The sequence below is a fragment of the Scylla paramamosain genome, chromosome 5 (assembly GCF_035594125.1).
Source record: "Scylla paramamosain isolate STU-SP2022 chromosome 5, ASM3559412v1, whole genome shotgun sequence".
NCBI classification, from domain to species: domain Eukaryota; kingdom Metazoa; phylum Arthropoda; class Malacostraca; order Decapoda; family Portunidae; genus Scylla; species Scylla paramamosain.
In genome coordinates this window covers 35,760,056-35,781,455 of record NC_087155.1, presented here as the reverse complement: position 1 = coordinate 35,781,455, position 21,400 = coordinate 35,760,056, and the positions used below count along the sequence as shown (strand labels likewise).

Here is a 21,400-nt window from a genome sequence, read left to right as displayed (position 1 = left end):
CTCTCTCTCTCTCTCTCTCTCTCTCTCTCTCTCTCTCTCTCTCTCTCAGGGGAGTTACCGTCCTCCTCCACGCCTCCCTTCACGGTGGTCGCGTCCGAGGCACCGAACAGACTTTCTTATTTCTTGTCGCCTAGTGGTGGTGGTGGTGGTGGTGGTGGTGGTGGTGGTGGTGTCAAGAATGCATGTTTTGCCTCATGAATTTCTACACCTCCTCCTCCTCCTCCTCCTCCTCCTTCTCCTCCGTTTATGTTTTGTTGTGTGTTGTTTTATGTTTTGTTTGTGTTTTGTGTTTATCTTGAAAGTTCGCGAGGCGTGGTGTGTGTGTGTGTGTGTGTGTGTGTGTGTGTGTGTGTGTGTGTGTGTGTGTGTGTGTGTGTGTGTGTGTGTGTGTTGTATACCTTTCTAGCCCTACTTTCGTTAACTATAGTCTCTCTCTCTCTCTCTCTCTCTCTCTCTCTCTCTCTCTCTCTCTCTCTCTCTCTCTCTCTCTCTCTCTCTCTCTCTCTCTCTCTCATTTATAATTACCGTAAATTCCCCGAAAAACTTCCCTTCTCTTCCTCTTGTTAGTCTTCTTTTAATCCTCCCCTCCCCATTTGTTCCTCCTTTTCTCTTCTGCCTCTTCCTTTTTTCCTTTGTCTCTCTTGTGTATCCTCCTCCTCCTCCTCCTCCTCCTCCTCCTCCTCCTCCTTCTGTTCCTCGTCTCTGTCTCTCATCTCTATTTTCTTTTCCGCCTACGCTTCTTCATCTTCTTCCTCTAATTGTTTCCTCTTCTGTGTTTTTCCTCTTTTGTTCTCTTTCTCTTATTATATGTTTTCCTCTCTCTCTCTCTCTCTCTCTCTGATATTCCATCTTTTCTGTTTTCTTTCTCTTCTAATCCTTCGCTTTTATCTGTTAACCTTTTATTTCTCTGCGTTCACAATTTCCTGTTTTTGTTGTTGTTTCTCTTTCTCCCTCTTTTGTTGTTCCGTCTTCTGCTCTTCCTCCTCTTGTTCCTTCTCTCTCTCTCTCTCTCTCTCTCTCTCTCTCTCTCTCTCTCTCTCTCTCTCTCTCTCTCTCTCTCTCTCTCTCTCTCTCTCTCTCTCTCTCTCTCTCTCTCTCTCTCTGTTCTTCAGCTTGTTTCTCTTCCATCGCCTCCATTCTTTTTTTCAAGTGCTGTTTTTCTCCTCGTCTTCCTCCTCCTCCATCACCTTCCATTTTTTCAAGTCCACTTCTTTTTCTCCTCCTCTTCGTCTTCCTCCATCTCCTCCTCCTCCTCCTCCTCCTCCTCCTCCTCCTCCTCCTCCTCCTCCTCCTCCTCCTCCTCCCACAACCTTTTTCCTTTTTCTCCTGCACTCTTTTGCACCTCATTTTTCTCTCCTCCTCGTGTTCCTCGTTCCTTTTCCTCTTCAGTCTTCACTATTTTACCTCAACCTCCTTTTTTTCTCCCTCTCTCCCTCCCTCCCTCTCTCCCCTCTCCTCCTCCTCAGCAACTTGTTCTTCATCCTCGAGTCTTCCTTCTTCATTTTCTTCCGTATCGTCTCGCCTTTGGACTGGGAAGGTAGGAAGGCACTTGGCGGGGCCTGGCGATTTATTGTCGAATGGCGGTGCTTCAGGCCTCGCAGAGCAGAAGGAGAGAGGGAAAAAAAGAAAGGAAAAAAAGAGGAAAATATATATACATTAAGGACAGACTGTCAGGAATTGGCTTCGTGTGTGGAGGAGGAGGAGGAGGAGGAGGAGGAGGAGGAGGAGGAGGAGGAGGAGGAAGAAGAGGTGGGGAATGCAGGATTGTCACTCTTCCAACTCTTCCCAACTCTTGCAAACACATCTCCATGGTTATCTCCGCCTGTGCATCACTCAAGCTCTCCTCCTCCTCCTCCTCCTCCTCCTCCTCCTCCTCCTCCTCCTCCTCCTCCTCCTCCTCCTCTTCCTCTTCCTCTTCCTCCTCCTCCTCCTCCTCCTCCTCCTCCTTTGTCCGCAGTCTCCCTCCCGTCCTCCTGTCCTATCATCTCCTCCTCTCCCTCCCGCTGAGATAAGCCTGCATTGTCTCCTCGTGGTTTAGTAGTGCTTAGCTCAGCCTGCCTGTGCTGCCGCGGCGACCTCCACCTCGTATATCGTAAAACTGCTCCTACATTCCCTCACATGAATCAAACATTAGTTGGGCGCAGACACACACACACACACACACACACACACACACACACACACACACACACACACACACACACACACACACACACACACACACACACACACACACACACACACACACACACACACACACACACACACACAAGTTCTTCCTCAATATGCCTGCTACTTATTGTTCTGGAATAAGTTTTAACATATATGAATGTTTATAAGTTCGACATGATTGAGTTACATAGTTAAGCGAAAAATTAGTTCACAAATATGGTTTTAAAATGTGCCGAACAAACTTGGCAAAGACGTGGAAAATGGATATCTATTGGACAGCTTGAAGAGGTGGATATATAAATGTGTGGAGGGTGGTGATGATGGATGATATGATGGAAACAGACAAAAACTAGAGTATCAGTGTGAGTGGAACAAACTTAGTAAGGAAGAAGGTAACGTATACACATTAGCAAATAGTAATAAGAGAAAACTGGATATGTTTATGGGTGATGATGGCAGATGTTGAAAAGGAAACACACGAAAAAATATAAAAAAAGTGTTCTCAAATTGGATTTTAAAATGAGGAGCGAAAAAAAAAAAAAACTGAGCAAGAACATTATAGATGCATACATATTAGATATTTCAAAATGACATTGGATAAACTTATTGACGTTGATAAATGCTATGTTTAAATTGCCCAGGGGCTTTCTTGTACAGGTCATCTAGGTTTTTGCAGTTCTTCAATGTTTTTACATTTTTATGTTCCTCACTGGCAGAATCCGACGTAAACACAACACGGACACTATGTGGTGGCGTAGCATGCCGGTAGTAGTGGCCCAGTGAGAGGATCTGGTGGTGGTGGTGGTGGTATGACTAGCGTTACCAGTGTGACTGGTGTGAGGTGATCAGGTGACAAGGTGAAGTCTCCCACGATTGGGGAAGACGAAGCAAGGATGTGGTTACATCAGAGAGAGAGAGAGAGAGAGAGAGAGAGAGAGAGAGAGAGAGAGAGAGAGAGAGAGAGAGAGAGAGAGAGAGAGAGAGAGAGAGAGAGGAACGGTAATATGAAAAAGTTAACATCAAGGGAAAATGGAATTTAAGAAATTAATCTCTACTCTGTGTATTTATTTGTCTATTTCCTTCTTTATTTACTTATTTATTTACGTATGTTGTATGTATGTATTGTTTAACTAATTTTTTAAAGCGGCAAATTAGCGAGGTTCCCTTCTCTTTTTATGCCCACGGACGTCTTCCTTCTCACATAAAAACTAAAAAAAAAATACAAAATAAAAGACAAGATTGCACAGGAACAACATAATTATCTTGCTTCTCTGTCGTGCGGTCATTTTATTAATCTTATGAAGGCCACCTTGTAATCTGCTGCTTTAATATCTGTTAATCCTCTGTTTTCTCCCCGGTCTCTTCTTGTCTCTTATCTCTTAGGTTGTGATAGCTTATTGTAAACTTGGTACCTGCTTTCATATTGATCTTCTTCCTCCCTCATTTATTCCCTCTACTGTTTCCTTCCTCCTTCATTTCTTCCTTCTTCTTTTGGGTATCATCTCTTGTTGGTGTTTCTTGGTTACGAGATAGTTCGCCTGCATTCAGAATCGTTTTACTCTTTCACCCTGACTATCTTCAAAAGGCACAGAGACGACTAAACCAGGTTCTCAACAATGTTTCACCTGACAGTAACGTAAAAATCTCGTTAATTTGTCATTAGAACCGTGAAAAAACACACATAACACCTCCCCCTCCCTCCACCCACGTGTCACTTCAACTAGAGCCTTTTGAAAATAATCGAGATACGGTGCAGAAGAGTTTCAGAACATGGTCCTATAGTGAGGGAGGCAAGGAGGAAGGTAGATAGGATTACGTAAGGACAACACATACCAGGAGGCTTGATGATTTATGGGGTATCTGGCGGCTGACGTACTGCTATTAGTTAAGTACATACGAGAGAGCGAGGCAGAAAAGAGAGTAGGGACAGAGGGGGAAAGACAAGATGACGCTGCTTTTACTTAGCTACGTGTGGGACAAGAGGAAAAAACGAAGAGAGAAGAACAGGACATGGCAGATTACAGAGATGAATAAGATCCTAGGAAGAAAAGAAGAACGAAAGTGTGCTTATACAGAAAGGAGGGCAGGATAGAATATGAAAGGATACTGCTATTAATTATGAGTAGGGGAACAGGGAAAGATGGAGAGAGAAAAAACATGACACAAGACAGTACGAAATAGAATACAAAGGAGAACAGAATAGAATAGTAGGAAGAAAAGACAAACTAGTGTAGCCAAAAAAAAAAAAGTTATAGGGAGGAAAAAATCAAGGCAAAAGAGACTACAACATAGGAGGAATAAAAGAAAGACGAAAATATATATTGATAATAGATATAATAGAGAGAATGGCAGGCTAGAACGGAGAGGAAGAGGAAGTAGGAAAGCATGCATTGATCGCGTATAAAAAGAATAAACGGAATAAAAAAGGAGAACAGGTTAGAATAGAAGAAAGAGAAGCAAGAAAGGTATGTATTGATCGGAGAATGAATCAGTTAGAATACGACAGGAGAAAGTAAGACGAAGGAGGAAAATAAGGAAGAAGGAAAGAATGCACTGACCAAAGAATGAAAGTGAATAGAGAACAGGATAAAATTTAATAGAAGAGAGGAAAGAGGGAAAGTGTAAATTAGTAACAGAACTAAGCAACAGAACAGAGAGAACAGAGAACAATAACACGACAGAATACAAGGAAGAGGAGGAATAGGAATGCATGTATTGACTCTTGGAATGAAACGGACCAATCAATACTTCATTAGTGAGGGAGGAACATACCGAGAGAGAGAGAGAGAGAGAGAGAGAGAGAGAGAGAGAGAGAGAGAGAGAGAGAGAGAGAGAGAGAGAGAGAGAGAGACTGACCCTCACCTCACCTGTACTTATGAATCGATCTACTAAGCAGCCCAGAACACACACACACACACACACACACACACACACACACACACACACACACACACACACACACACACACACACACACACACATACACACACACATGGCCTCTCGTGACCCCATGCGCATAATATAACTCTTTCTTCTCCCTCAGGTAAGATCCGGCTTCCGTGTCTACCTGCCAGGACACCTTGCTCTCCACCAAGGTAGAGTGAATGTACTTTTTTCTCCCCTGTGTGTTGTAAATGTTTGAAGTGATGTGGTTATTAAAGGTTGGAAGGATGTACAGTCACGGTCATAAGTCTAATAACATACCGCACTCTTTTCTGCTATATTTATTTTATGTAAGAGGGGACTCTGGCCAAAAGGTAAACAAAAAAGTAACAAAAAAAGTAAAAAAAAATGAAGAAAAGGTTTGCTAAAGATGCCATCCTCCTAAGAGTGAAGTTTCGTCTTATTTCTTACTTTTAACAAGCTCTGGTGGGTGATTTTGGGATTTTCAAGGTTGCTTTCATGATTCCAGTGATAGTTTAATAAGGATTCTACATCGTTAATGGGAAAATAAAGTACCATGAATGCCTAGATGATAATCTCTTTGTTTTTAAAAAGTGTTCTGATCTGATGAGATGGTAAGGCTTTAGTGGAAGATAATGCGACTTTCAGGGGTGTTTTCGTGATTTTTGGGAAATTTTATTAAAAATTTACATCGGCAGAGAAAAAAAAAACAACAACTAGTGTTCGAATGATAATTTCCGTGGCCTTTAAAAAGTGTCCTGATGAGAGAACAATTAAGAATACGGACTTGAGTTTTTTTTTTTTTTTCTTTTTAATCATAAGTCTTGTGATCTGCTAAGAATCATTCACTTGCCAGGTGTTGTAAGGAGATTGTACGCAGATCAGAAGTGAGGTGAAGGTAATACGCGCAGCACAGTGGAAGTGAGTGCAGAAGGCTATTTAACTTTTGACTCTGACTGTACATGCTTAACTGAATAATAGATAAAAATCTATATATAATTGAAGCTGTCCTATTTGATACGTTATAAAGAATACATGTTTTTTTTTTATTCTTTATATAATTTATTCGTGTGAGATATTAATGCATAAAAGATGTACGCACTAAAGGCAAGAAGGAGAGCGTAGATGAATAATGAATGAGAAGAAAGAGTAAATAGCTTGATGACAGCCTTAATTGCCTCGTTATAATGAATACTATTTCTACACTCGTCAGATATAAATGTATGAAAAAAGTGTGCGTACTCAAGGCAAATAGGAGGATGTAGATTAATTATGAATGAGAAGCGTCCACGGAAACTCCTTACTTGGTACGCGTGATAGTGAAGGTGAAGGTGAGTCAGGAAGCGTCAGATAATTCTATGAAGCGTCTCTGGTGTGTGAGTCATAGTGAGTGAGCCAAGAAGTGAGAGTTAGGGAGAGAGTTAGAATGTGAATCAGAAAGTGAGTTAGGGAGTGAGTCAGGAAGTCAAGAAGTTAGAACCAGGAAGTGAGTGAATGAATGAATTATAGAGTCAAAAAAATAAGTCAGGAAATCAGGAAGTGAGAGTCAGTGAGAGTCAAAAAGTCAGAACGCGAGAGTCAGAGAGTCAAGAAGTGAGTGAATGAGTGAGTTATGAAGTGAGAGTTAAACAGTGAGTCAGAAAGTGAGAGTGAAAGTGTGGGTTAGGAAGTCGGAAGATGGGAGACAGAGCGAGAGCCGGGAAGTGAGTCACGAAGCACCAGGTGACTGAAGCGTCTCAGGTGTGTGGACTCGAAGCACTGCTGGTGAGGACTGGATATATTTATTTAGAGGTTTACTTACATGTTTATTTATCCGTTTAGTTACTCCACGTTTTCTTTAGAGAGAGAATGCGGCAGACACACACTTGCTTATTTTTAGATTCGTGTTTTTTTTTTTTCTTATTAGAGTGTGTATTTGTTTTCCAGCTTTGATTAATGGAGAAGACGACATCATAAGAGTAAGAAATAGAGAAAACAAAACAGTAAACGACATATTCTTTACTATTTCGTTTCCTGTTACCTAGGTATGCGTATAGATTTTATGATTCTCTCTCTCTCTCTCTCTCTCTCTCTCTCTCTCTCTCTCTCTCTCTCTCTCTCTCTCTCTCTCTGGAACAATTCACGCATGAGTAACAAACTTTTCTTCCCTCGCGTGTCTTCCAAAACTCATTCCTTTCCTTGTAAAACCCTTCTCCCCCTTCCTCCCTTCCTCTTCCCCTTCCCTTCCCCATCAACTTCTCGTGTCATGCTTCCTGTTACCCTTCCCCACCTCTCTGACCCCCTCGTCCCCTCCTCTCCCAATGTCATGCTTCTACAAGGGTCCGTCCGGCGTTGGAATGAAAGAAAATAACAATAGCAGGAAGAAAACGAGGAGAAATTACATCAGAGTTCACGGTTCCGCTCCTGCATGACCCTCGCCTCTGTGTGTGTATTGGTGAAGTGTTCGTCATGCGACCCAAGTTTTGACGGTCTCAGCAAGTTTTATGGTTCCTCTGCGCCCCAAGGAGGAGGAGAAGTCTTGGGAGGTGCAAGGGTGTAGGGCTCTAGGGTTCTGGGATTGGCTGTCATTCATTTTGTGTGTGTGTGTGTGTGTGTGTGTGTGTGTGTGTGTGTGTGTGTGTGTGTGTGTGTGTGTGTTGGTTTTGGTGTTGGGGGGTTTGTGGTGGTTGGTGTTTTACTACTATTGCTGCTACTACTACTACTACTACTACTACTACTACTACTACTACTACTACTACTACTACTACTACTACTACTACTACTACTATTTTTATGTCTTTTCTTTTTCTTTTTTTTTTTCTTCTTCTTCTTCCCCTGGTAACGATAGGAGGAATCTTGACTGGGAAGTTACTGCAAGTTTAAATGTAAGAATGAATGTTTGTATATTGTAAGAGCACGTAGGAATCTATTTGTTCTGTGACATTTTCTCTATTTTCTTGTTCGGGGTCATGTCAAAATGTTTGTTTATTTATTTATTTATTTATTTATTTACTGTTCGGTTTGCTGTCCAATTAAAAAAAATATGACCATATATTTATTGTATATTGTCGCATGTTTTCCGTACAGACTCTCTCTCTCTCTCTCTCTCTCTCTCTCTCTCTCTCTCTCTCTCTCTCTCTCTCTCTCTCTCTCTCTCTCTCTCTCTCTCTCTCTCCCATTGCTGAGATATGACTCATGCCGTTTAATAATAAGTGTGAGTCTTCAACTTACAATGGAAGAAACACTTGTGAAGATTAGAGAGAGAGAGAGAGAGAGAGAGAGAGAGAGAGAGAGAGAGAGAGAGAGAGAGAGAGAGAGAGAGAGAGAGAGAGAGAGAGAATAGCTTTGTGGGCAGGAGATGCCTGTTAACATGAAGATGGAATTTGAGATGAAGGGACTGACAGAAGGAAGGGCGGCAGATCGGCTGAGAGAGAGAGAGAGAGAGAGAGAGAGAGAGAGAGAGAGAGAGAGAGAGAGAGAGAGAGAGAGAGAGAGAGAGAGAGAGAGTATAGGCTTTCAGATAATGCTGTATATGCCTGTCTGTCTCGTTTTGTGTGTGTGTATGTGTGTGTGTGTGTGTGTGTGTGTGTGTGTGTGTGTGTAGGAGTTAAAGGTGAGAGGAAAGAGTGAGGGGAAGGATGAGAGGTGGCGGGTCAGATGCCGACGGTTGAGAAGCTGTTTACTCTATGAAGGCAGCTGGAGGGAGGGGAAAGAAGGGAGAGGAAAGAGGAGTGAGGAGGGAGGGAGGGAGGGAGGGAGATTTAGAATTCACAGAAGAGAGAAAACAGAACAGAAGAAAAAAGGGGGAGAGAGAGAGAGAGAGAGAGAGAGAGAGAGAGAGAGAGAGAGAGAGAGAGAGAGAGAGAGAGAGAGAGAGAGAGTATAATGTAAAGAAGAGAAACACGGTAGATTCATAAAGGAAGGAAGAAAGAGAAGAAAGAAAGAGAAAGAAAGAGAGGGGAGAAGAAAAGAGTGAATGGTGAGAGGGAGAAAGGGGAGAGAGGAGGGGAAGAGTGGCACAGAGGAATACAACGAACGTGAATGAAGAAGGGGAGAGGAGGGGAGAAAAGAAAAGGAGTCTGAAAGATAAGAGGGAGAAAGAAACAAAAAAAAGATACACAAAATATGGTAGTCAGAAAAAAATGTATAGCAGGTAATATAAAAAGAAATAGATATATAATTATGTACTATGTAGTAATTATGTAGCTCAAAGTGAAATTATAAAGAGTGAAGAAAATACAATGAAAATGAAGAAAAAAAGTCGACGAACAATACCAGAGAGAGAGAGAGAGAGAGAGAGAGAGAGAGAGAGAGAGAGAGAGAGAGAGAGAGAGAGAGAGAGAGAGAATGTTAAGTGGTAATTATGATCCAGTTTTGTTGATGTCATAAATTAAGTAAGTGTGTGTTAGTTTTTGGGGTCAGCTATTAAAAAGATGAGAGAGAGAGAGAGAGAGAGAGAGAGAGAGAGAGAGAGAGAGAGAGAGAGAGAGAGAGAGAGAGAGAGAGAGAGAGAGAGAGCACTAATACAATAAATCGAACCAGACAAAGGAGAGACTTAAAGACAAAAAAAAAAACAATGATTAAGCAATAACAAAAATAAGACGAAAATTCCGATGTTTAATTAAGTCTGAGTCGATTTATTTAATTTTTGGCTGCATTTCATTATCTCCTCCTTGGTGTCGATCGATAACCGTGACGAGAGAGAGAGAGAGAGAGAGAGAGAGAGAGAGAGAGAGAGAGAGAGAGAGAGAGAGAGAGAGAGAATCACGCTTTCCTGCAATATGATACTAAGTGCTGAGATGGAGGAGTGTGTGTGGGTGAAAGGGAGAAAGTGAATCTCTCTCTCTCTCTCTCTCTCTCTCTCTCTCTCTCTCTCTCTCTCTCTCTCTCTCTCTCTCTCTCTCTGGTGCTACTTTTTATTTTCTTATTCTCTCTCTCTCTCTATTGCTGCTGTATTTGTTTGCGTCTTTTTTTATCTTTCTTTTGTTTCTTTCCTTCTTTTATTCCTTCTTTCTCATTTCTACTCCTGTGTTTGACCTCCACTGTTTCTTTATTTTCTTTCGTTCATTTTCTTTCTTCTTACTCTTTTTCTTTTTTCCCCGTTTCATGTTTACCTCCGTTTATCTTTCTTTTTTTTTCGTCTTTGTTCCCTTGTTTCGTTTCTCTACATCTTCCTCTCCCTCTCCCTCTCCCTTTCCCTTTCCCTCTCCCTCTTCGTTCTTATAATCTTCTACCTCCCTCTTTCCATTTCCCTTTTTTCCTCCTTTATTTCTTAAGTAACTCACGTCGATCCATGTCTTCAAGAATTTCCGATTTTTGTTTATGCTCACTCATCTCTCTCTCTCTCTCTCTCTCTCTCTCTCTCTCTCTCTCTCTCTCTCTCTCTCTCTCTCTCTCTCTCTCTCATTCTTATTTATCGTTTTCTTTGTTTCTTTGTGCTAAAACATTTAATCTTTTTTTCACTTTTTTTTTATGTTTTCACCCTCTGTGTCTTGCGTTTCTTTATATTCTGCACTGCACTGTTTCCTTCTTGTTTTCTCCTTGTTTTCTTCTTCCCCTTCCCTCTTCCTCTTACTTTTTTCTTTTGTTTGTTTCTTGCTTCTTGTCTTCTTCCGTCACGTTCTTCCTGCCTTCCTTCCTTCCTTCCTTCCTTCCATCCTTTCCCTCCCTTGTGTAATATGTATTTCCAGCACGACTAGTCTCTCTCTCTCTCTCTCTCTCTCTCTCTCTCTCTCTCTCTCTCTCTCTCTCTCTCTCTCTCTCTCTTGGGGGCTTCTGTCACCTTTCCTTGCCTTATTCCTTTTTTTATCTCTCCTCCTCCTCCTCCTCCTCCTACTGCTGGTGGTTCTCTCTCTCTCTCTCTCTCTCTCTCTCTCTCTCTCTCTCTCTCTCTCTCTCTCTCTCTCTCTCTCTCTCTCTCTCTCTCTCTCTCTCTCCCCACGTCAAGCTTTCGGATTTTTGGGAGATGGACGACGTGTTAGTGTGATGGCCAGGGAGAGTTCTCCTCCTCCTCCTCCTCCTCCTCCTCCTCCTCCTCCTCCTCCTCCTCCTCCTCGCCCCGCCCATCTGACGCCTGAATCCATCGGTCGGTCGGTTGCTCCCTCCCTCTCTCTCTCTCTCTCTCTCTCTCTCTCTCTCTCTCTCTCTCTCTCTCTCTCTCTCTCTCTCTCTCTCTCTCTCTCTCTCTCTCGTCTCCGCTGCCACTATCCCGTCCTGTTTGTCCTTGGGGAGAGAGAGAGAGAGAGAGAGAGAGAGAGAGAGAGAGAGAGAGAGAGAGAGAGAGAGAGAGAGAGAGAGAGAGAGAGAATGTAGCTCTCTCTCTCTCTCTCTCTCTCTCTCTCTCTCTCTCTCTCTCTCTCTCTCTCTCTCTCTCTCTCTCTCTCTCTCTCTCTCTCTCTCTCTCTCTCTCTCTCTCTCTCTCTCTCTCTCTCTCTCTCTCTCTCTTACCACGATATTTTCCTGCAATGAGACTAATGGTAGTGATGGCAGTGGTGGTAGTAGTAGTAGTAGTGGTGATGGTGGTGGTGGTGGTAATGGTGGTGGTGGTGGTGATGTTGGTCTTTGCATCGTTTCAATGCTGGATCACCACCACCATCACCACCACCACCACCACCACCACCACCACCACCACCACCACCACCACCACCACCACCACCACCACCACCACCACCACCAATCACCCCTCTTCGACTCTCAAATCACCATGAAAACTCTTATATCCTCCTTCTGCAGCCGGTGATAGTGATGATCGTGACGGTGGTGGTAATGGTGATGGTAATGGTGATGGGAAAATGAGAAGAATTTGACGCCAGAACTTTCTTTAGCTACGAGTATCATTAGACTCAGTAAGGAGAAGACGACGAAAGAGTGGGAGTGAGAGGAGGAGGCTGGGAATGTGAGGGGATATAAGGAGGAAGAGTGGAAGAAGTGGAGGAGAAGGGGTAGTTGGTAGTGGAGTGTGGAAGAGAAGAAGGAGGAAGAGGAGGTGAAGAGTAGATAATGAAAGGGAAGAAGAAGAGAAAAAATGTGGATAGGAATGAAAGGAAGAGGACGGGAAGGTAGGAGGAATGAAAAAGGAAGTGGTAGAAGAGGGACAGTAAAAGGAAGAGGAAGAGGAGGAGGAGGAGGTATTAGAAGGGGAAGATAAGAATTGAAGGAAAAACCTGGAGAAATTAGAGAAATAAAGTAGGAAATGACGGAAAAGGAACAATAGAAAAAGAAGAAGAAGGAGGAGGAGAGGAGAAAGAGAAGGAAAAGGAAGTGAGGTAAGAGCAAATAGGATACAAGGAAAAGGAGAAGGAGGACGAAAGTATAACATGTAAAAATAACACTAAACTAAACAAAATAACAATATTCCCCACATAATTTCAAACTTTCAACACGTCCCCGTCACTTCACATTCATACTCCTTACGTGAGATGGTGGACAGTGTAAATTTAACATAACAACAGCAATAGAACACTGAACAATCGATGAGTAAAACTGAAATATTTGCCTGCACGCATTTCACCACAAACTTTTAATAATTTATCCCTCTGCCTTTTTTTTTATTAATTTTTCCTCTTCGTTGTTTGCCCACTATTTTTTTCCCCCATTATTTTTTCTCACCTTTCCTATCGACACTTACTCACCTACGCAGTTTTACTCTTTAACTTTTTTTTTTTTTCTTTTCATCATTTCTTTACTCGCCTCGTCATTTACATTTACACATTAATTCTTTTCTCCTTCGTTCTTTTTTTTTTTCCTTTCTCCTTCCTCGTCTCATCACAAGCGAAAGAAGACGCAGCAATAACGATGAATAATAAATAATAACCCTTTGTACTTTTCATGTCAACACCTTACCATTTTTACATTACCTTCTTCTAAAGGTGTTTTCTTCCTCGGTCGCGAAACCTTCATTAATTACCTGTCTGGCCGTCTTTGTCTCACCTTTACCTGCGTCATTCCTACGCTGGGAGAGAGAGAGAGAGAGAGAGAGAGAGAGAGAGAGAGAGAGAGAGAGAGAGAGAGAGAGAGAGAGAGAGAGAGAGAGAGAGGAGGGTGGGGCGAAGGGGAGAAGGTATAGGGAGGAAGGAGAGTTGAATAAGAGGTGGAAAGGAGAGAGAGAGAGAGAGAGAGAGAGAGAGAGAGAGAGAGAGAGAGAGAGAGAGAGAGAGAGAGAGAGAGAGAGAGAGAGAGAGAGAGAGATGGGGGAATGCACAGACATATCCATTCTCCATATTAATTAAAGTCATGCCGCACACACACACACACACACACACACACACACACACACACACACACACACACACACACACACACACACACACACACACACACACACACACACACACACCTTCCTAAATACACGTTGATTATTTTTCCAGTTTTCTCCTCTCTCTCACCCATCCACTCACACAAATAGTTGGTTCTTCAGTCTAAACACATAAATCGAATCACGAATTTGCAAAACTTAGCCGTGACTGAATTTACTTTCTTTGTATTCGTTCTCCCTGTAGGATTCTTTTAATTTTGGAGGGGAGAGATAATTAGAAGGCTTTCTTTTATCGTGAATTGCTTTTTTTTTTTTTTTTTTTGCCATTGACCTGCCTCCCTTGTGTTTAAAAGGGGAAAAAAATACCTGGCTAATACCTTTCATCTTTCTCTACCATTGCATCCACATCCACGAGCATTCAGCATTCTCTTCCCCCCTCCCACGTATCCACTCACTCACCCATCCATCCCCACGCATTCACTCACTTTTCTCCCCCTTTCTCATTGCCCAATCCTGTCCACCTGTCTACCTACAATCACAGCTTTTCGGTACCCGCATCCACACACTTACCTTCCTTCACACCCAATCTCTCCATTTCCACTGTCATGCATCCGTACCCAACGCCTCATTTCTCTTCCTTCCCCTATTCTCCCTCCCTCCCACGCACTCACACACCTAATCACCCTTCCTGATATTTCATTAATATTTTGCAACACATTCGTCGATACTCGGGGCGGAATTGCAAATATTGGCGCCCTAATCCCTCACTCAGCGTACCAATGGGCGGGAAGGTCTCTTTATTAAATTCCTCTTCTATTCACACGCAATTTGCATGAAACACCGTTACCTCCTCTCCTCCCCGGCCGCTGCTCAGATTCATGAGGTCCTTTTCTACTTATGAGTGAATCTATCTGGTTACTTTTTTCGACTTTTCTGTAATAAATTTATCACTTCCTGGGTGCTTAAATTCATAAGGCCATTTTCTACCTTTGGATGTGAATCTCGTTTTCTTTTTTGACTTTGGTGTGAGTTTCATAATTACACTGGGTCTTGTCCTTTTTTTTTTTTTTGGGTGATTATTTTTTTGCGTGTGGATTTGGTCTAGTTGGATCTCTTCTTGTTTTCTCTCTCTTCTTAGTTTTATGTTGCATTAGGGTGTGTTTTTGTTTTGCTTGTCTGGTAGATTCCTTTACAATAGAACATCTTTGCAATAATAACATCGGAAAGACAAAAAAAAAAAAGCAGAAAAGAAATAAAGGAAGGAAGATAAAAAATGAAAGAAAGAAGAGTAGAAGAAGGAAAAAGAAAAAAAAAGATAAAAACTAGGAGAGGAAAAGAAAAAGTAGACGGAGGAAGAAGAAAACAAGAAAAAAAAAAGCACTAACACCACACAAAAACAACCAATACAACACCAATCTCACAACAACACCAGAAGGACGGAAGCAAGAACAAGACGAAAGAAAGACAGCGAACACGAAAGAAGGAAGATATAAGCTTATAATAATAATAATAAGCTCACGTAATCCGCGGACTTGAGGGAGTCGAGTTGAGTGTCTTTCCTCGGCATTGTGTGGGAAATATTGAAACATCTCGAGGGATTTGTGCCGCCGCTGACAAAGGGAGAGGAAAGTGAGGAGGAGGAGGAGGAGGAGGAGGTAGAAAGATCCCTCCGTGCCCTCGTGAGTGAAATATACAGGAAGTCCTAAAGGGAGATCCAAAAGTGAGTAGGAGTGAGACGAGGGAAGAATGAGAGATAGGTACGTGGTTGGGTGGGTAGAGAGAGAGAGAGAGAGAGAGAGAGAGAGAGAGAGAGAGAGAGAGAGAGAGAGAGAGAGAGAGAGAGAGTTCTTGATTTCTAAGGATCAGGAGGGATATAGGGAAGTGAGAAGAGGCAATGTAGAGAAAGATATTTTTTCTGTGTGAATGTGAGAGGTTGGAGTACAAAAGTCTCTCTCTCTCTCTCTCTCTCTCTCTCTCTCTCAACGACATTCCATAATAGTAACAAGAATAACAATACTAGACCCATTTTCTGTTACAATTTCCAGGGGTAACAAAAGTGTATTGTATGATGGTACTTTGTTTTATGTTATCGCTTCGCCGACAAGTTATTGGAGGAGAAAGAAGAAAGAAAAAGAGAGAAAAAATTGCTTCGGCGGAGACTAAGAAACCTAAGTATCACATAAATCTGTCTTTGCTTTTTTTCTTCAGATTTATATGTTTATCCTCTTCTATATTGTAAGTTATGGAAGGGGAAGAAAACAGGAAATGTAATGAAAGGAGGAGGAGGAGGAGGAGATAAAGGAGGAGAACAAAAAGACGATGATGAGAAACAAGAGATATAATTCGAGATGGAAGAGGAAAAAAATAAGAAAAGAGGTGGATGAAGAAGAAGGAGAAGGAGTAGTCGACGAAGAGAGAGAGAGAGAGAGAGAGAGAGAGAGAGAGAGAGAGAGAGAGAGAGAGAGAGAGAGAGAGAGAGAGAGAGAGAGAGAGAGAGAGAATGAGGAGTAAGGAGTAAAAAAAATAAAAATAGCAAGAACAAGACGAAGACAAGTGGGATGGAGGAAAAAATAATGGAAAGTATAAGGAAAGAGAGAGAGAGAGAGAGAGAGAGAGAGAGAGAGAGAGAGAGAGAGAGAGAGAGAGAGAGAGAGAGAGAGAGAGAGAGAGATGAGTCGTAATCACCCAAGGCTTCAAGTAGAGACGAGATAGAGAGGCGCCCTGTTATCTCCCTGCCACACAACTTGCTGGACTCTGAGACAACTATTTTATTCTCATATTTCCTCCTCAGAGAGAAAGACACACGAGGCTGGAAGGAGAGAGAGAGAGAGAGAGAGAGAGAGAGAGAGAGAGAGAGAGAGAGAGAGAGAGAGAGAGAGACAGAGAGAGAGAGAGAGAGAACGAAGGAATTAGACTCAGGAAAAATACTCCTTATTGAGACATGCTGCTTGGATGAAAAGGTTACGTGTGTGTGTGTGTGTGTGTGTGTGTGTGTGTGTGTGTGTGTGTGTGTGTGTGTGTGTGTGTGTGTGTGTGTGTGTGTGTGTTGATATCTTGCTTTTGCTGACCGTGCATGACTGATGTGTAATGGAAGATAGTTACTGCCCAGAATGAATGAATGACAACAACAGGAAGAGGAGGAGGAAGAGGAGGGGGAGGGGAGGGGGAGGAAGGGGCTTATTGATGGATGGAGTCATCTTAAGGGACCTGCAAAGTTTAATGGGCAAAGTTTTGAGGTACACCACAAGTTAAATCATTATGTTTCACGAGAAGAAGAGGAAGAGGAAGAAGGAGTGAGTTGCCACGGTCAGGTGACAGGGGGTGGGAGTTTCTAGGACAAAATACGAGCATGAACTGATGAGCTGGCGAGACGAGGACGCGAGGACATAAGGGCACGAGACACGGCTAACTGTAAACAATAGATGCTTGAAAAAAAAAAAAACTTATTAATACTATAAGTGGTTATGACTATGGCGCTTATGCGAGTAACACTAAGCGATAGTAGATAAAATTATAATGACGTAGTAAAAAATGACCATAAAGATTGCTTAAAAGTTCCTCTCTCTCTCTCTCTCTCTCTCTCTCTCTCTCTCTCTCTCTCTCTCTCTCTCTCTCTCTCTCTCTCTCTCTCTCTCTCCGTCACGGTAAGAAAATAACCAGAAACAGCCCATAATCTCAATTTCTCTCCCCATCTCCCTCTTCTTCCCGCCCACTCCCCTTCTCCCTGTCCTTCCCTCCCCCTCTTTCCTCCTCATCCCTCTCTCCCCTATCAACGCCCCCTCACCCTACTTCCCATCCCAACATCCCTTTAACCTGAGCGGGGAGTGCCACAGTGCCTGCCGGGGCCACCACCCTCCCTCCACCAGTGCCACATACAAACTGGGCACACCGGGAGCTCTTCGGGGCTTACATTTCGCGTCCCTGGGTTCAAAAGTTCAAGGGTTCGGAGGTTCAGGGTTTCAGGGTTCTCTCTACATTCCCCGCCGTCTGTTCCCGCGCGCTTCACCAATGGATCTGCTCAGTTATGGTAATGGTAACGAGATGGCCTGTTGTGTGGGTGCGTACTTTAAGTCCTCGCGAAATTTGAGTAGGCCAGTGTGCTGAGTGATGTGGGTGGGAGGAGGAGGAGGAGGGGTAAGGGGAGGAGGAGGAGGATGGGTAAGAAGAAGAGGATAGGGTTGGGATAGTAGGAAGGAAAGGGAGAGGAGGGAGATAGTTTCTGTTATATTTTGTGTCAATGATGTTGAGGAAGGAAGGGGAAGAAGCAGAAAATGGTGGTGCAGGAAAGGGAGAATAATATTTAGCGTTTTTGTTACATTCTGAAGGTAAGGATGATGGCAGTACAGAGTTAGCTTAGAACAGGTTAGGTTAGGTTAGGTTAGGTTAGGTTAGGTTACGTTGGGTTAGATTAAGTTTCGGTTAAGTTACATAAAGTTAGGTTTCGTTACGTTAACTTAGGTTAGATTACATTGAATTAGGTAAGGTTAAGTTAGGGTACGACAATAATTTAGGTTGTTACGGTAAATTAGACTAGGTTACACTGTTACGTTACGACAAGTTGGGTTACGTTAAGCTAGTATACGTTAACTTAGGTTACATTAAGGAAAACCAGGCTACTTAACTTCATTTACGTCAAGTTAGCCTACGTTAAGTTAGGTTAGGCGCAATTAATAGTGAACGTTGGGCTAGTGCAGGAAGCAGGAGTGTGTGGGACTGTGAGTGACACCCGGGACGGCGCGAGCACGGAGGGAACGTGGCATTAACTGAGTACCTCCGCGCGGAATAGGAAATAGGATACTGTGATTAAACCAGCGGGAGGAAAGAAGAGGAGGAGAAAGGGGAGGAAGAGTGGGCGGAGGAGGAAGAGCATGTCTGGTGTGCTTGAAGGAAGAGGAGGAGGAGGAGGAGGAGGAGGAGAGTGTGAGGTGTGCTTGAAGGAGGGGGAGGAGGAGGAGGGAGGAGGAAGTGCGTGTGTGGTATGCTTGAAGGAGGAGGAGGAGGAGGAGGGGGGAGGAGGGAAAAGAAAATGAAGGGAAAAGAGATTGAGGAAGATGTGTGGTGTGGTGTAACTGCTGAAGGGGGAGGAGGAGGAAGGCAAAGGCGATGAGAGAAAAGGAGAGAAGGAAGAGGATGTATGCGTGTGATGCCAAAGGAAGAAGAAGGCGAATGATAAACGAAAAAAAAAAATGACATGTAGTGCTATGCGTGTTAATACCTGAAGAAGTAAAAGAAAGAACGAAAATGCTCAAGGGAAAGAAGGAATGAAGGAAGCAGCGGAACGTGGCAAGAGGGAGGCGGGTGCAAGGAGTGACAGCCTTGCATTAGCTCCATTAGACGGGTATTCAGGCACTGGCTAAACTGAACCGCGGCGGAATGCACACCTCCCTCCTTCCTTCCTTCCCTTCTTCCCGGGCATCCTTCTACAACCTCGAGGACTCTGCACTGAAGGAAGAAGGAGAGAGGAGGAGGACGAGGAGGAGGAGGAGGAGAAGTTGAGGGTGTAAAGAGTGAGAGAACTATGGCATAAGAAAGAGGTGTGGAAGAGAGAGTAAGAACAATGGCTCGTGAAGGAGGGAGGAGGAGGGTCAAGGGTCGGCCGAAGAGAGAGAGAGAGAGAGAGAGAGAGAGAGAGAGAGAGAGAGAGAGAGAGAGAGAGAGAGAGAGAGAGAGAGAGAGAGGAAAGAAAGAGGATAGAAAGAAGAAAGTGGATGAAGAGGAAAGGCAAATTAGGAAAGGAAAAAAAAAAGACGGTGAATGAGGTGAAGACTGGATGAGAGAGAGAGAGAGAGAGAGAGAGAGAGAGAGAGAGAGAGAGAGAGAGAGAGAGAGAGAGAGAGAGAGAGAGAGATGCGGGGGGAGGGGGCGGAGAATGATACAAATAGAAAAGAGAAAAAGAAGGAAAAAGAAAAGAAAGCGTAATAGTAGTAGTTTAGTGAAGGAGGAAGGGTAGGAATAGTAGTAGTAGTAGTAGTAATAGTAATAGTAGTAGTAGTAGGAGGAGGAGGAAGAGGAGGAATGCGGGGAGTCTTAATGAGGGTGAGAGCAGCAGCAGCAGCAGGAGGAGGAGGAGGAGCAGGAGGAGAGGACGTGGGTGGGGAAGCGAGTGGCCGCGGCTGGCTGACACTGAACCTGCACAGTGCCACGGTTGTCAGCGGGATGGGGAGTGCCTGGCGGTAATCTTCTCATGTTTCTGCAGAGTGCCGTGGGAGAACCGCACCGCCCCATCGCCCGATAACACCTGCCGTTTACGCTTCACGGGGCACGGGCGGTAATGGCATTTTTCACCTTTACGCGAGTGTCCCCTGTAAGCCGCGGGGTGCAACACGCCACAGAAAATGGAGGTTGCAGGCGGCTGGCACTCGAGACCCTCCGGTGCAGAAAACGAAGGCGAGAGAAAATGGGCGAAGGCTTGTGAAAGAACGTCCTTGGGAATGGGTTGAGCCACTTGAGATAAGGCGGGGCATGTGTCTTATTTTTGTCTTCGTTTTCAGTCCACGCTCAACAATATAAGCCGTCTGGGGAGAGGTATATATGGGCCGCGTGTCGCCCCCTCTCTCTCTCTTTTACAATGTTACGGGGATGAGAGAGAGGGGGACGGAAGGGAGAGGGAGGAAGGAAAAGAAGAAAGGCAATGTTTGGGCAGCTGTAAGCACGCCAGCCAGCAGCGAGGGAGGTAAATGTCCTGGGGTTCTGTTGACTCAGAGTGTTTCTTGTGTTTTGATTCTACGATGCATGAAAGGGTAAGCGGAAGATGAATATCCTCCTCCTCCTCCTCCTCCTCCTCCTCCTCCTCCTCCTCCTCCTCTTCGTGCAGCCTTGCCCTTGTTTCATGGTTAATCTCCGTAATGATGCTGACAACTATCCCTTATCAATACGTCCTCCACGGTTTTCTGGGCTGATTATTATGATTAGACGCGCTACAGTGGATGCAATTACTCTTATTTAGCTCAGCGAGGGGGGAAAAAATAATCTGTTCTGGCAAAATGGAGTCAAGGTGCGTGATGAGTCTGAAAATAACTAATGGGACCGTGTTGTGTAGATCTGGACGTCAGTGATATTGTGGTGGTGATCAAGCACAGTATTTAGCAGGACTTTATTTCTCTAACGTTTCAACCATGGTCTTCCTCAAAGATTACGTTAGAGAAATGGGTTCTGTTATATCCTGTTTCATCACCACCACTATCCTCTTGAGATTGTATTTCTCAGATGTTTCGACTACTTTTAAACAAGCTCTGATGAAAATTGTTGGGGTTTTCAGTTTGGTTTTCAAGGGTATTTTCATGGTTCTAAGGTTAGTTTCACAGAGGTTCTGCATCAGTATTGAGAAAGAGCATCGTGGTAAGCCATTTAATTCATTCTGGCCCTTGAAAAATAGTCTTATTTCTTTAAACAGGCCCTAGTAGATGTTGTTAATGGATTCTCAAGTGTGTTTATCGTTCGAGAGATAGTTTTACAAGGACTCACTACCAGTAATGCGGGGAAAAAAAGCTGTTAATCTACTTTGGTGTTTAAACAGTCTAATTACTTTTAGCAGACTCTAGTGAAAGTTGTTTTAGAGTACTTTTATGATGCTGGGGTGTTTTTACAAGGAATCTGCACATTAATAGGAGAAAAAAATCATGAGAAATATACTTTGTGGACTTTTAAAATCGTCCTTATGAGAGAGAGAGAGAGAAAAAAAGCGTTTCAAAATATTGTTGATTTGATTTGATGCGTGTGTGTGTGTGTGTGTGTGTGTGTGTGTGTGTGTGTGTGTGTGTGTGTGTGTGTGTGTGTGTGTGTGTGTGTGTGTATTCATTCATTACACTACTCATTAAACACACATATGAGGCAGAACAAGAATGCATGCCTCTTTTTGCTTCCCTTCATTCTTAAGCACCATCTCTCTCTCTCTCTCTCTCTCTCTCTCTCTCTCTCTCTCTCTCTCTCTCTCTCTCTCTCTCTCTCTCCATGATGTTACGTTTGTTTTTTCTTTTTTCTATTTTTTTCTTTATTTCATTCACCTCTCTCTCTCTCTCTCTCTCTCTCTCTCTCTCTCTCTCTCTCTCTCTCTCTCTCTCTCTCTCCCCTCCCTCCCCCCTCCCTCCCTCC

At 43.5% G+C, this 21,400-nt stretch overlaps 1 protein-coding gene across 2 annotated transcripts in view; it reads left to right on the top strand.

Annotated features, from left to right (window-relative positions):
- Positions 1 to 21,400, top strand: part of LOC135100893 (ELKS/Rab6-interacting/CAST family member 1-like) — a 74,159-nt gene that overhangs the window by 29,441 nt on the left and 23,318 nt on the right. The window contains exon 2 of one of the 2 annotated variants that reach the window (XM_064004448.1): positions 5,216 to 5,471. The exons of the other annotated variant lie outside the window; for it this stretch is intronic. Coding sequence (XP_063860518.1) covers positions 5,216 to 5,314 — 99 coding nt within the window. The 3' untranslated portion in view covers positions 5,315 to 5,471. Of the gene's footprint in view, positions 1 to 5,215; positions 5,472 to 21,400 lie in introns of those variants that run through there. 2 annotated transcript variants of the gene reach the window in all.